Source organism: Morone saxatilis, unplaced genomic scaffold, assembly GCF_004916995.1.
Source record: "Morone saxatilis isolate NCDOM2014 unplaced genomic scaffold, NCSU_SB_2.0 Contig19, whole genome shotgun sequence".
Classification (NCBI taxonomy): domain Eukaryota; kingdom Metazoa; phylum Chordata; class Actinopteri; family Moronidae; genus Morone; species Morone saxatilis.
Genome location: NW_023339751.1, coordinates 3,935,008 through 3,948,615, shown reverse-complemented (window position 1 = coordinate 3,948,615; position 13,608 = coordinate 3,935,008). Strand labels below are relative to the sequence as shown.

Here is a 13,608-nt window from a genome sequence, read left to right as displayed (position 1 = left end):
GTGTGTGCGTGTGTGCGCGCGCGCGTGCGAGGGGGGCTCCTCTCTGGACGAATCCGTTCCGTGTTGCGCGTTCGAGTCCGCCTCTCCGCGCCCCTGCTTCCCATTGACGCACTTTTTAAGCGTCTTCCCCTTCTCCACCTTAAGGCGAGCAGCAGCGGCAGCGACCAATCACCATGCCATTACAGCCTTCAGAGGAAGCTGTTTATGGGACTGCAGCGCTAATTAGGCTCATGAACTAACAAATCTGCCTGCACGAACACGGCGAGGAAAACGATCACATCCATGGATTAGTCTGGGAGTAGCCGAGCACTTTTTATTTTGGCTTTCTCGACACCGCCGCCGTTTCACAACTTGTTTTACTGAGGCAGAAACTTTCCCCCTTTCTTGGGTGTGGAGTATTTTTTAAGCGAGAGCGCCTTCGACAACTTTAAACTTAAACTGGGGAATCTGGACTATCAGACCATGTTTCAACCTACACCCAAGAGGTGTTTTACTATAGAGTCTTTAGTGGCGAAGGATAATCCTGTACCGGCGTCCCGCTCCGAGGAGCCCATCAGGCCAGCGGCTCTCAGCTATGCAAACTCCGGCCAGATGAACCCCTTCCTCAACGGCTTTCACTCCGGCGGCAGGGGCGTTTACTCTAACCCGGACTTGGTGTTTGCCGAGGCGGTCTCTCATCCGCAAAACTCCGGCGTCCCGGTGCATTCGGTGGCCCCGCCGCACGCTCTGGCCGCTCACCCGCTTTCATCCTCACACAGTCCGCATCCTCTTTTTGCCAGCCAGCAAAGGGACCCATCAACTTTCTACCCCTGGTTATTACACAGATATAGGTACTTGGGTCACAGATTTCAAGGTAAGTTATCAAAGTGCTTCGTTTGGCTCACTTTTACGCACGAAACGCGCCGAGCGGCTGGAGAGTGGTTTAGTGAATGTGTGTCTCTCCATCAGCTTCAGGGAGCAGGATGTAGACGGAATTAAAAACGTGTGAGGCTGCAGCAGAGCAGATAAAAAGCCTATCATCTCCGATTGTCAGGCCAAAACAGACACTTATTTAAAGGATTATTTCGCTCAAAAAATAGCTGCTGTAATGAATTTCTTCATTCAGAAGGAATAAATAAAAAATCTTGAGTAAAGAAATGAATTGTTGTTTTGGTTTCTACAGCTGGCTGCTGTTTGGACAATCTATTCAGGGCTAAAAAAAAAAAAACAGACCTCTAGAAATTCGGACATGTTTGTACACTGTCGGTTATATATAGCATATGATCTATATCGATGCGTAAAACCAAACTAATGTGTGTCGCTGCTCTGCAGTAACAAGACTTGGTTCACGTTTTAAACACAAAGATACATTTCTGGTTTTAAAGAAAGAAATACAAAGATTTGGGTGGTTATGTGATTCACCTATTTAGATATTTTTTAAAGGCTGACATGAGTCAAATTTGGGGTCATTTTAATTTTATTATCTGAGTTAATTTCCCCTGCGGGATTTTTAGACCTGAAAATTCGTTTATAATTTTTATTTTGGTCGTTCATTTTATAATATTTGTACTTGTGGCTATTTGTTTTGGGTTTTTATTGGTCAAATTAAGAAACAATTATTATATTTAATATGAATTTATTCGACTGTGTTTTTTCTCTTTTTGGCTGCTGCTTATTTAAACGTCTTCGTGCTGCTTCCAGATTACCTGTGATTTTTGTTTACAAAGGCTGTTTTGAGCTAATTTAATTAAGGCCCAGGATTATACCTCTGCTTTGTGTTGTTTCCTCCTTCCCTTCATGCGGTGGTCTCACTAATGTTAGAATAAGAAAAAGTCTATAATAATCAATTTATAAAATTCACACGTTTTTCGATAAATGATCTTCTTTTATTGACTAATGTCCAACTTCCCATCAGACATTATTATCGTGGCATATTTCCAGTCTGCCCTCAGTGGACTATTGTTCCTTAGCTGTGCGCTGGCCCTGCAGTCTCTTCCACAAATGTCAGTATCTTAAATAAAATAAGATATATAAAGGTCCTGACGGAGCCTCGTTTTCTGCTCGTTTCCCAGGTAATGAAACGAGTCCAGAGAGCTTCCTTTTGCACAACGCGCTGGCCAGAAAGCCCAAAAGAATCCGGACAGCTTTTTCACCTTCGCAACTCCTGCGGCTCGAACACGCGTTTGAGAAAAACCATTACGTGGTGGGAGCAGAAAGGAAACAGCTCGCCCACAGCCTTAGCCTCACAGAAACTCAGGTAAGAAACATTTTGAACATTAAAACCTCACATGCTGTTTTTTTATTCCCTCACCTGGCGCTCATTTTATTTTGAACTCTATGTACAAGCTCCTGGGTGTGTGTCATGTTCTGGCTCTGAGAATAGGCCTACCTCTGCTTTATAGTCTGTTTATTAAAATATTGCAATTATAAAAAGGGATTTCTCACATTATGGCTGATGTGGTGGACTATTTGTGATATATTTTAATTTTTTTTAGGGGCTTGGCACTTGCGTCAGGAGCCTTTTAAAACCAGGCCGCTATATAAAAAAAAATGAATGTATGTTAACGCATGGCCATAAAGAAGGAGACATATAGTTAGAAAACAGTCATTTTCAATAATCAGCCACCGCATTGTTTCTACACACCAGGGTCCATAAATGCATGTTGTCAACCGGAGACTGGGGGCTTTCTGTTGGCTCAAACCCACTGTCATTGTATAGGCCTAACCTCATTTTAGGAGGGGTTGAATTACTTTGTTTTGGGGGGAGAATGTTGCCTTTCAAAATGGAGGGCAAATTAACCAGTTAACCATTTTATGGGATAGGCGATACAAAGAACGAGGCGGGTTCAGTGAATTCCCCCTGCCATATTTAAGATGCTGTTTGAGCCCATCAGCCGCTGCCTTTTGTCCGCTGTGTCTCCTTTGGACGGCGGGGCCTTTTGGAGGAACTGAAGGGAGAAATGAACCATCACCTACTTCAATTAGCCCACTGAAGGCTTATTAAATGCACCTCAGTTGCCATTTAAGCTCTAAAAAAGGGGAGACAAAGCAGGAACAGGCAATTTATCGATTTAGATGTTGTTAATTCCCCACGGTACCGTTTAACTGAGTCCATTTAGAGGAGTGTGTGAAAATATATGTTAAATATGGAGACATGGATGTGATCCCTTTATTTCTTTTTTCTTTTATACACTCACGTGTTTGGCTTAGAAATATTCATAGTTAGAAAAAATATTGACCTACTTTAGATGAAGCGTCCAAAGTTTGTTCAGATGTTTGTGAGTCTCTAAACAAGACATATTTTTTTGTTTATTCCAGCTCTTGGCATTTACTTTATGTCTATTTTTTTCATTTTTTGTGGGTAATTTGATTGATGAACCTGCACCGTTTTATTTGTAAAGCAGAGTTGACTGACCTTTCACAGGCTGAGCTCGCTGTCTGTGCGTTAAATGAATATTATTATATTGGAGTGACAATTATAATTCTATGATTAATGTCGTTAGTCGAGGATGGATGCGCGTTTTTCCTGGTACTATAATTGATTTAGTTTATTCTGGCGGTTGTTTGCTCCATATGATGACCAACTGCAGGTCACAGTTTGCCTTTTTTTTTTATTTCCACTGCTGCCTGCTTGAATTTAGCCCTTCTACCCAAACAATGTGTCCCTTTTACGCACAGTGGTTTTACGCACTGGCCAATCGCGGTCTATCTCATGACACTGATCCAGGCTTCTTTTTTTTGTTTTCTTTCTCTCCTTTATCCCCCCCCTCCTCCACCTCCTCCTCCTCCTCCTCAGGTAAAAGTGTGGTTCCAGAACCGGAGGACGAAGTTCAAGAGACAGAAGTTGGAAGAGGAGGGCTCCGAGTCTCAGCAGAAGAAGAAGGGATCGCATCACATAAACCGGTGGAGACTGGCGACCAAACAGTCGAGCCCAGAGGAAATTGATGTCACTTCGGACGATTAAAAAAAAGAAAGAAAGAAAAAAGACTATATAAGCGTCTGAGTGAAGGAGGACATGGATAAAGGATGCCATGTAGAGACAGTGAGAGGGTAAAAAGCCAATGTCACATTTCTGATCTCCGGAGATCTGCAGCTGAGGGTGAGAGAAACCCGACTGGTGGCACTGCTGTCACCTTGTGGGTCTGTCAGTCCCAATGACCCAGGGAAATGTGACTGACAGTGTCTCAGTCCACCTACCTGAACCCTTCCACGCACCAACCACCACCACTACAATCTCCAATCTTACCACCACCTCATTTTTATTTTTCTCTCCAATTCATATTGGACGTTTGCACTTCAGAAGGTTTTTTCATTTTTTTTTTTTTGGGTTTAAAAAAACAAACAAAGAAAACGTTTCCACTCAAGATACCAAAACACCAAACTGCTTTTGTAAAACTTGAATTGCATGGTAGAGTTTTTTCCTGGTAGTTGTTTTAATTTGACAAAGTTTCTCAAAACCAAGAAGGAAAAAAAAAAAAAAACAATTTTGTTTTTAACCTCTATTTTCAAAACCTGAGAGATGTCGTGCTTCTTCCTTTTTACAAAGTGTGCAGTCTTTAATTAATGATTCTCGTGTAAAAGTGATTGTGAAAACATATGAAGTAGCGGTGCTGCGGTACAGTGTTTTTTTTTGTTTGTTTTTTGTTTTTTTTTTAAAGAAAGATAACAAAAAATTCGATAAAAAAAAAAAAACCTTTCTAAAAAGTGAATCAGACCACAGATCGAGTACTTAAAGGGAAGGTATCAGGACATTCCTTTAACCTAAAGCTTTACCAATGTGTCGCTGTGGCCCCACGCAGCCTTCTGTCAGGACTTGACCCTCCAGTGAAAGTTGCCACGAAGGACTAAATGCAAGAAATTGAGAGGAAAAAAAATAAAAATAAAAAAAAAAACTCCAAGCACTGAGCGTATTCCATGTACAGAAATGCTAAAAAGTTAATGTTTCTGTTAAACCCTCTTTTACAGAATGTAAATAATTTTTGTGTTTGTGTTAAGTTTGCTACAATTTTAACACAAAGTATACTTCCAAGAAGTATGTAATTGTCAATATTTTGTCAATAAAGTTTTATCAATATGTTGCGCGCAGTAATAGTATATAGGCTGTTGATTATGGAGGAACTGAGGCCTTGTGGAAGCTTGTAGGGGCTTTATTTCTGTGTGCCATCAGAGGGAATAATGTGGATTTTAGAGTTGCTGATGTGGCGTCAGGACACTGGAGTTTGATTTAAAAACAGAGAGAGGGGGAGAAAAGAAGCTGCAGCCTGTAATTTGTTGTCCTCAGCTCTGCATTTGTTTCTCAGTCTGATATAGACGGCATTAGTTTTATTTTTTGAGGGGCTTGCAGCGTCTGCTCCGCTCCAGCTACAAAGAGTCCCTACAAGCTTTTGTGAAAGTGCAAATCAGTTTAGGCAATTATCATGCGAGTAATATGAGGGGGAAAGGGGATGCATTGCCCAGTGGTCCACTTTAATCTCTTAATCCACGGATCCAAGGGGGCTTGGTTGGACATAATTTAGTACAATCTGACTACCCCTCACGACGCGATAAGGGAAGGTTGCAATGTGCTGCAAAATGGGATCTTTGTTTAAAATCTTGTCTTGTAGGCTCCATCGTGCTGCAAGCTGCTGAAACATTGCAGGGCTTCTTTAGGAGCCTGCAGGCTACACAAAAAAAAGAGGCTATTTACAGCAGGAAATGATTCCCTATTTACACACAAACAAACCAACAGCAAAACAATGAACAAAAAAAAAACATTTTAACTGGATTATGATTTTTTTTTTCTTCTTGGGAATACATAACACACCCAACTTCAGTGTCTTCTGGTGCGAGGTGCATGTGTTTGTTTAATTGTTTCATAAAGTAAAAGAGCTGTTTTTGTGGTTTGGGTTTGGGGGGGAGAGAGAGAGAGAGAGAGGAGGAATGGCATATAGGGAATTCTTAATCGGCCCATAGATTATAACAGCAATAAAAATCTTTAGAGAATACCATTAGCTTTGAAAAAAAAAAAAAAACCCTAAAAGCTTTATTACAAACCCAGCTTTGAAATAGGGGGGATTAGAGGACTGAAAGGGTCCCACAATAGTTAGAAGAAAAGGTTTCATGCTAATGAGGTTAATGCCCTTTGTATCTCCGGACTCCACAACTTCATTACTCCTATCTCGGGCAACACCGAGCGGCTCAGAGCCTCACAATCCACTCGAGCTTTTCCCTACCCTGCCTCTAAAGAAGGATTTGATAGCAGTCCTGTTCAAACTAGATAATTATATCTTTTCAAGTTGGAATTAAGATAAAGAAAGTGCAGTGGAGGCGGTGAGCCTTGATCCGCCGCAAACAAATTTGGCGCACTCTCCCCCCCCTCTGTGCGCCTGTATGGACACACAGGAGACAGAACAGGTTTCTCATTAGAGTCTGGCACAATTTGATTAATTTAAACGCGTTTGATTTTAACCTGAATATCTCTCTCTCTTTTTTTCCTCTCTGTTCTTGTTGTAATGTAGCGACAGCTCTGTTTATGGAAAGAAATGTATTTATTTTTTGCGCACATGAGAAGATACAAAATTTAAAACCCAAATATAAGAAGTCAGAATTAAGTCGCCTAATTTAGAATTTATAATATAAATTACTAAATTAAATTGTGAATAAGTCTTTATTCTGAAAGCAACAATCTAAATATTTAAATAAGATTTTTTTTTTTTTAATAAATAGAAGTTGTAGGTAGACATTAAATTATAATACTAATAATATTCCACATGTAAGATACAAACTATAAAGCTTTGCTAATATTTATCCTAAACTATTTCTGCGTCTTAAACATAAAAAATCAACGCGCCATTATTTTCAGATCTCGGCTCATTAAAGGGCGATCAAGCGCAATGTGAGACTATAAGGTCACATGAATATAATTGGTTTGGGCAGAATTCAAACAGTATGTATGTGTGTGTGTGTGTGTGTGTGTGTGTTATGATGTGAAGTGGGGCCTCACATATCACATCCCTCTTCCACACGCTCTCGCTGTGCGTTAAGGGCCAGTTATGGGGACCTTTGGTGACCCGCTTATCTAAACTTAAGCCGCTGCCGCTCCGTCCAGGGGCCAAAAAAAAAAAAAAAAACTCTCCACAAACCATCACAGCTCCTCAACAGTTTGATTATTCCTTAAATATATTCACGGCCAGCTAGTTTGGACATTTTTTGGACCTAAGCCCCTGCATGAAACATTTAGTCTGCAACGTGAAATGATTATCCGTCATTGAAAAGAGTAGTCGGTCCTATCAAGTGACCCCACTGACCCAAAACCTCTAATCTGCAATTAGTAGGTATAATTACGTCCGCTGACACCACTAATGTGAATAGTGGGTGAGGGAGGGAGCAGGCGGAAGACAGGCCCCGGTATGAGTGCTGAAAGTCAATAATTGATCGAGCTGCAATCTCTTAAGTTAGGAGAAGTGGCTTTTGAAAGGATGGCTTTGGGTAGTTTAGTCAACATGCAGTCTGAGCTCCGGACGGGGCCCTTTCCTCGTTTTTATTTCAGCCCATCAGAGTAAAATAAAAGCTCCTGGGGTGGCACCTGTGGGCCGACCCCGTCACAAAACGACGTCAGGACTAACTTGATCTGTCCTGTTTCACAAATTGCCTCTGAAATTGATCCTTGAAACGAGAGAATGAACTCTACACAATTCCCTTGGCCTTGACATAAGGTGCAGCGATAAATATACAAGACTAATGAGCAATTACCATACAATCACCCTTCAAATGGCTTACATAATAATAAATTAAACATCCGAGCCTCGGATTCAGTTTCTTTTCTTTATTATTAATAACGAGGGAGGGGCCTTTGCAGCCATGATGTGCTCTGATGATTATGTTTTCCAAACGCAGCATTTTCCAATTTGCTATCGGGTGCAGTCAGCACTTATTGACTCGGACTGACTAACTAGTCCCTGACTTTCTACTGAACACAACTGCACACACACACAAAAAAAAATAATTTCAATTGCATTTTTTATTGTTATAGATTTGACTATATTTCTAATTTAGATTTTAAAGGAGATGAAGGCGTTTAAATGTATAATTAAATACACTCAGAGAATTACACAGCGGTCTTAAATGCAGCATAGCGGCCTGCTGCGTTCAATGACATAAATCGTTTCTGTAAAAGCCTAAACTCTGAGTTACACAATTCATTCTAGCTAATATATTGTCTAAGATAAACTAAAATAAACTCTTTAGTGACAAAGTTAACTCTGAATACAATTTATTTAGTTGTCCCTGCCCTGATTAGCCTGTTAAACGTCCCCTTTTTTCCTTTTTTTAACTCTTCTCCTTATCACAATTAATGAACTGAGAGCGGGGTTACAGCTTGTAGACACGCACACTAAGAGCCTGGCACCAAAATGTGATTGTTAATAGATGAACAAAGCAGCCAAGAGGCACATTACAAGCCTCTCCGACTCAGAAGGTTTTTGGTGCTCTGTTGGCCATGTTCACTGAGGTCACCACACAGACAACACACGGCCGAGAGATGTCACAGACCTACAAGTGACAAATGGCCATTTCACGATGAAATATTCATCGAGAGCTGCGATTCAGAAACACTAAACTCTTTCCACCTGCACAGACGCCTCTTTCTCATGCTGTCAAGCTTCTTCTTCCTCCTCTTCCTCTTCTTGGCCTCCATCCCATAATGCCCTGCGTGGCCCGCAGACACCTCCAGCATCTGCCTCAACTCGGGAAAGCAACAACGCTGCACAGGCACAGCTCAGTTTTTGAGCCTCAGACAGTTTAAAGCCTTTATTAGCTAGTTTTTTTATTTAAACTCTTCTTGCTTTCATTGGCTGCAACAGTAAACATTTATTTTCAGTGCATTAATATTCTTATGACTTTGCTGCTAGCCCATAGATTCCTAAGGTTTATTTTCTTTAATGACAGGGGGAATTTGGGGCTGTAATGGGATGCAGTTGCATTTGCATATAAGTGTTTCCCACATATCCACCAGCTCTGAAGAGAGCAATTGTTGACCCCCCCCACCACCACCACCGTCCGCTGAAGTTCCCAACTCCAAACATTTTATAGGTTGTATCTTCAACCAGCATTCCCCTCAGCGCACTAATGTGTAACATATGGCGGACTGTACACCTGATAAAATACCTCAGGGGCCCTGCAGTTTGGAAAATCCTCAATTCGCTCCCTAAATAAAACAAACAATGGCCTCACTAAATATATCACATGTGCCTGCTGAACTATTTTGTGTCTCTTGACCCTGCGAGTCCCCTCCCACATGATCCAGCCTGCCAGTGCCAGGGCACAGCAAGCAGGTACTTCTGAAAATAATACCACGAGATTTCAGAAGCTCCTGTTTTTTACCTGCTGCAGGCTAAAACAGGTCGTAGGCCTGCTGAAGCTCCATTTCTCTCGTGTCTGGCTCCGTTAAAAAACCCACATGAAGGCCTCTAATTCTTCTGTCCGTGTTTTGTTGTCGTTTCGTGTCAGGATATGATCACATCCAATGAAATTAGCTCACATCTAAAACTGGAGTGTTAGTCCGCTGCTCTCCCTCTCTGCTGTTTCATCTGCGTGGAGAGGGGCTGTAAATGTGGCTACAATTAGAGCTGAAATGTAATATAGCTGCTGGAGTGTGGGTTATTGAACAGACAGGTGAAATTGTGGGCACCTGTTCTTCTTTGCACCCGTCTGAGCTTCGCTGTGTCTCCCCCTCTTGGTAGCTGGGAGGGAGAAAAATCTGCCCCCAAAAAACATGAAATATCAAGTTTCTGTGGGCCGAGTCTGACGGCGGTTGAGTGCTCAGTGTCTGGAAAGTGAGGCAGCATAAAATACTAGCGGTGGGCTTTTTGGAACAGGGGCTTCTGTGCACTTGGATAGTGGATGGTGCATCGCTTTTCCTTATTCTTTTTCTCCTCGAGAGTCAACTGAGCCTGTGACACATATTTAAAATGTAATTTTAGATCCTTGGATTTTTCATTAAGTGCTTTGAGATAGATTGGTGTTGACTAAGTGAAACATAAAACTAAAACAAACCCTGCGTCAGTATATACTATTTATTTTATAACCTTACATATTATTTAGTTCTTGGAGTGCTTGTGATTAGTCATATACACACGATATTCACAGAAAACGTATTGCTTTTATTGCTTGTTGTTTAAATGATGCAAACTGATCTCCAATCAGATGTTGTTTTAAAAATTATTTAGATGATAAATTTGAATCGCCATCACATCAGTTAATGCTGAACACATTTAAGGCAGCACTAAACTCTTCCAATGGAATGCAAATATATATATTTAAATGTTTATTTATAGGGACCAGTAACCCATACCACAGGATTTATACCCTAAGCTAGCTTGCAGTGCCCCACCCTAACCTTTAAAATACACAAAACTCAAGAAGATACATAAAAAGCAGTGCGATACACACCCAAAACAAAACCAATGATGGGATAAAATTACCATAAAACTATTATAAAACACACAATTAAGTGGTGCTATCTTACCATTTTAACAAATTTAAAATATTGATGAGTGCTTTAAATTATTATTTATCTGAAACACTTTATCCTCTGTGAAGACTAATTAACATCAGACAACATTCATAACCCACGAGCAGGGATTTCTTGACACTTATGGTAATTCATGAAGTTTCAGCGTCTCCGCGAATGCTGACCAAACTCTTACACCAACTCTTATTAGCTATTCATACAACACTGAAGTTATTTGTGGCATCGATGTGAAACTGTGCCAATTCTCTGGTCAGTGCTGTCATAATACCCCCCCCCCCTGCACAACAGGCACTTGAAGTTGGTTTTAACATGACTAATATTCACAAACAATATTTCCTGTGGGGGTTGCGTGTGCATCTCTTTGTATGTGTGCATACGCATTTGCGGGTAGGCAGTGGGAATCTCTGCATTCTCGGGCTCTTCCTAGTGGAAAAAAACTGCTGGACAAAATTGTCTGTGGGTTTGTTTCAAGAAATTGGATGTCCTGGGTTGTGGCTGCAAACATTTTAAATGTATGTTCAGCACAAACACCTAACTAAAGAAGTGGTTTTGTCTCATGAGCCTGAGGACTAAAGGCTGCAACTCCAGCAGAGATGGAGCACAAGTTGGACACAGAAACATGGAAGTAATATACGGAATATGAGGCTGGAAAAAGTAAGAGATGGTTTATGTTTGCTACGTCTTTCCTTTAGTGGCAGATGTTCCTGAATTCCCTGTCATAAAAAAGTGCAGCCATGTGTTCAAAATGTGTTACAGGGGAAAAATACAGTGTGCCGATGTGTCTGACATCAAAACACTGACATGTTTAAGCAATGTAGAAAGAGAAGAAGAGGCGTTTAGTTATTTGTTCTAAGCATAAACGTGGGGTTTCAGTATGGCTGCTTGCAGAGTGGGAGCATTGCTTGACAGGCGGTGTAAATGATTGGTGGTAGTAATTCAGGTTGTGACATCTATTATGGGCCAGTGAACACCTTAACACCTCCACAGAGAAACTAACCCAAATTATACTTGCTAATCATTCACTCTCATTCACTCATAATGTTCTTCCTCCGCACCGCAGAGCTTAGCCATTGAAGGAGAGGGATGCTAACATTGTCTAACGATCTCAAGTGGAGTTTCCGAGAGCCGCCTTCTAATTAATAACAAGCATAACTTCTTGCAGAGGGTTTATGTAAGCTTAAGGTGAAATAATTACTCCTCCAGCAGCAGCAGCAGCAGCAGCCACGCTCCTCGTACACCAAGAGACTTTGAAGTTCGACCAGCAATGGTTGGGAACTCTCCAACATCGACGGCTGTGCAGCACTCCATTATGCATTAGCAGCAACTGAGAAGCACTCTGCCTCACCTGACTCTAACTGGTGGTAATGCTCACTGGCTAAAGTGCTGTGTACCATATAATTGCATGCAGTGTGAACATATGAACTCTAAATGCATGTAACCCACAGAAATGAGTGGCAGGTGACTTTGATGCCAAGTGATGTGTGATGATCTGCACTAGTTGTGGTGTATCACTTCCTCATATTAATGATTCTGGACTATAAAACAGCAATGAGAAGAAACAGGTGCGACGCCGAGTGTAGAATATATAAACGAGGTAATGGTAATATATGTCTTTTCATGTCCAATTACTGCAAGAGCCAAAGCCACAGCACATGGTCTTGTTGCAGCCTTTGTCCTCCCCTCCCCCCACGGGCAGCGCTATGTGTTTATAAGCGAAGTATAATGGTAGCAGGGTGTGTAAGTGCTGCAGGTTATTTTGTATTTGGAGGTGAGGACATGGCAAATCAGACCACTTCACACATGAAAGGCAGTAGTAGGTCCATTTAATTCTCTGTGCCTCTCTTACCCTGGATCTCGCTGTCCTTTTAGGGGGGACTCCAGAGGCTAGTTAAAAGGTGTCTGATTCTCACCATGAATCTAATTAGATCTCTGACTGAGGTCTTAACATCTCCTTTGGAAAAAAAGAAGAAGAAATGCATGGAGGAATAAGGTGCTAAAGCCCCTACCCCTCGCCTCCACTGCACCTTGGCCCGAGCTGTCCCCTGCTCCCTCCTATTCTGGAGAAAAACAAAGTCCTGCAGGCTAATGAAGTTTGTAATTAAGGAGATTCTGTCAGGCTGAATGAGTAATTAGGACGTGGTTTCTCAGGGGTGTTAATGGTGGTCAGGCGGAGCACCGGCTGCATGTATGGCCAAAGAGAGCACCCTTTCATACCTCACCAGGAAGGGAAAGGGAAAGAGGAGGGCTCATTTTTTTTCACTTGATTCAGATCTGTTTTCTTTCAGAGAGAAGGTACATCTTGTTAGGTGCACTTGCTATATTATATTTATGTTTAAGGTTTGTCATTTAAGATACCTTTCTTGCTTATTTCTTCCACATTGTCATGTTTACATATGTCTGTGGGGAACACTACTGCATTTACTAATTTGCTATAGATTTCTGATGTGTTGTGAAATCAGATATAATTTGAGGGAAATGGCTGCGGGAAAGGACCACGCTCTGTTCTCGGTGAAGACATCTCCGTTCTAATTATCACATTTACTTCAGATTGGTTGACTGTGCTGCTGATAAAGAAAGTTCACCTGGCCTCAATTAACTATATTTATCTCAGATTATCCCTCCATGAGATTTCTGCTCTGGCAAAAAGATTAGCGTTATTAAGAGTCGCATGTGCAGGATGAATACATTTTCAGACAAAGTGACATCTCTTAAGGATGAGAAATTAAATCAATGAAAAAGGAATCAAAAGGAAGTAGCTGCGCGTACTTGGGATTCTCCAGCGCACATTTTTTTCCTTCTTCTGCTGTAATATCACAGTTTACATCCACTGATATGCTCTTTTCATTTGGACAACAAATTGAAAATTAAATTTGATAATTGTTTAACTCTTATCTAAAGTTATCTAGACTCAAATTTCTTCGCCAAAACACGGTAGAAAAGTGGCGAGATTTACTTAAATCACTTTAAATTTGCAATTTGGATTCGCAGCGATCTGGTACATATGAAAATGTACAGCTGGTGTGTTCAAACACTCATATAGAGCACATTAATACCCTTGCGAGGACACCCACACAACAGATAGCAGTAGATTGATAGAGTGTGTTTACAAACTGATGTCT

The 13,608-nt window shown here is 41.2% G+C and overlaps 1 protein-coding gene across 1 annotated transcript; it reads left to right on the top strand.

Annotated features, from left to right (window-relative positions):
• The first annotated feature begins 121 nt into the window (after window positions 1-121).
• On the top strand, window positions 122-4,618 carry emx2 (empty spiracles homeobox 2). The gene is made up of 3 exons (XM_035663042.1): window positions 122-853; window positions 2,052-2,236; window positions 3,776-4,618. The coding sequence occupies exons 1-3, from the start codon at window positions 463-465 to the stop codon at window positions 3,941-3,943; spliced, it is 744 nt and encodes a 247-aa protein (XP_035518935.1). The 5' UTR covers window positions 122-462; the 3' UTR covers window positions 3,944-4,618.
• Window positions 4,619-13,608: the final 8,990 nt, after the last annotated feature.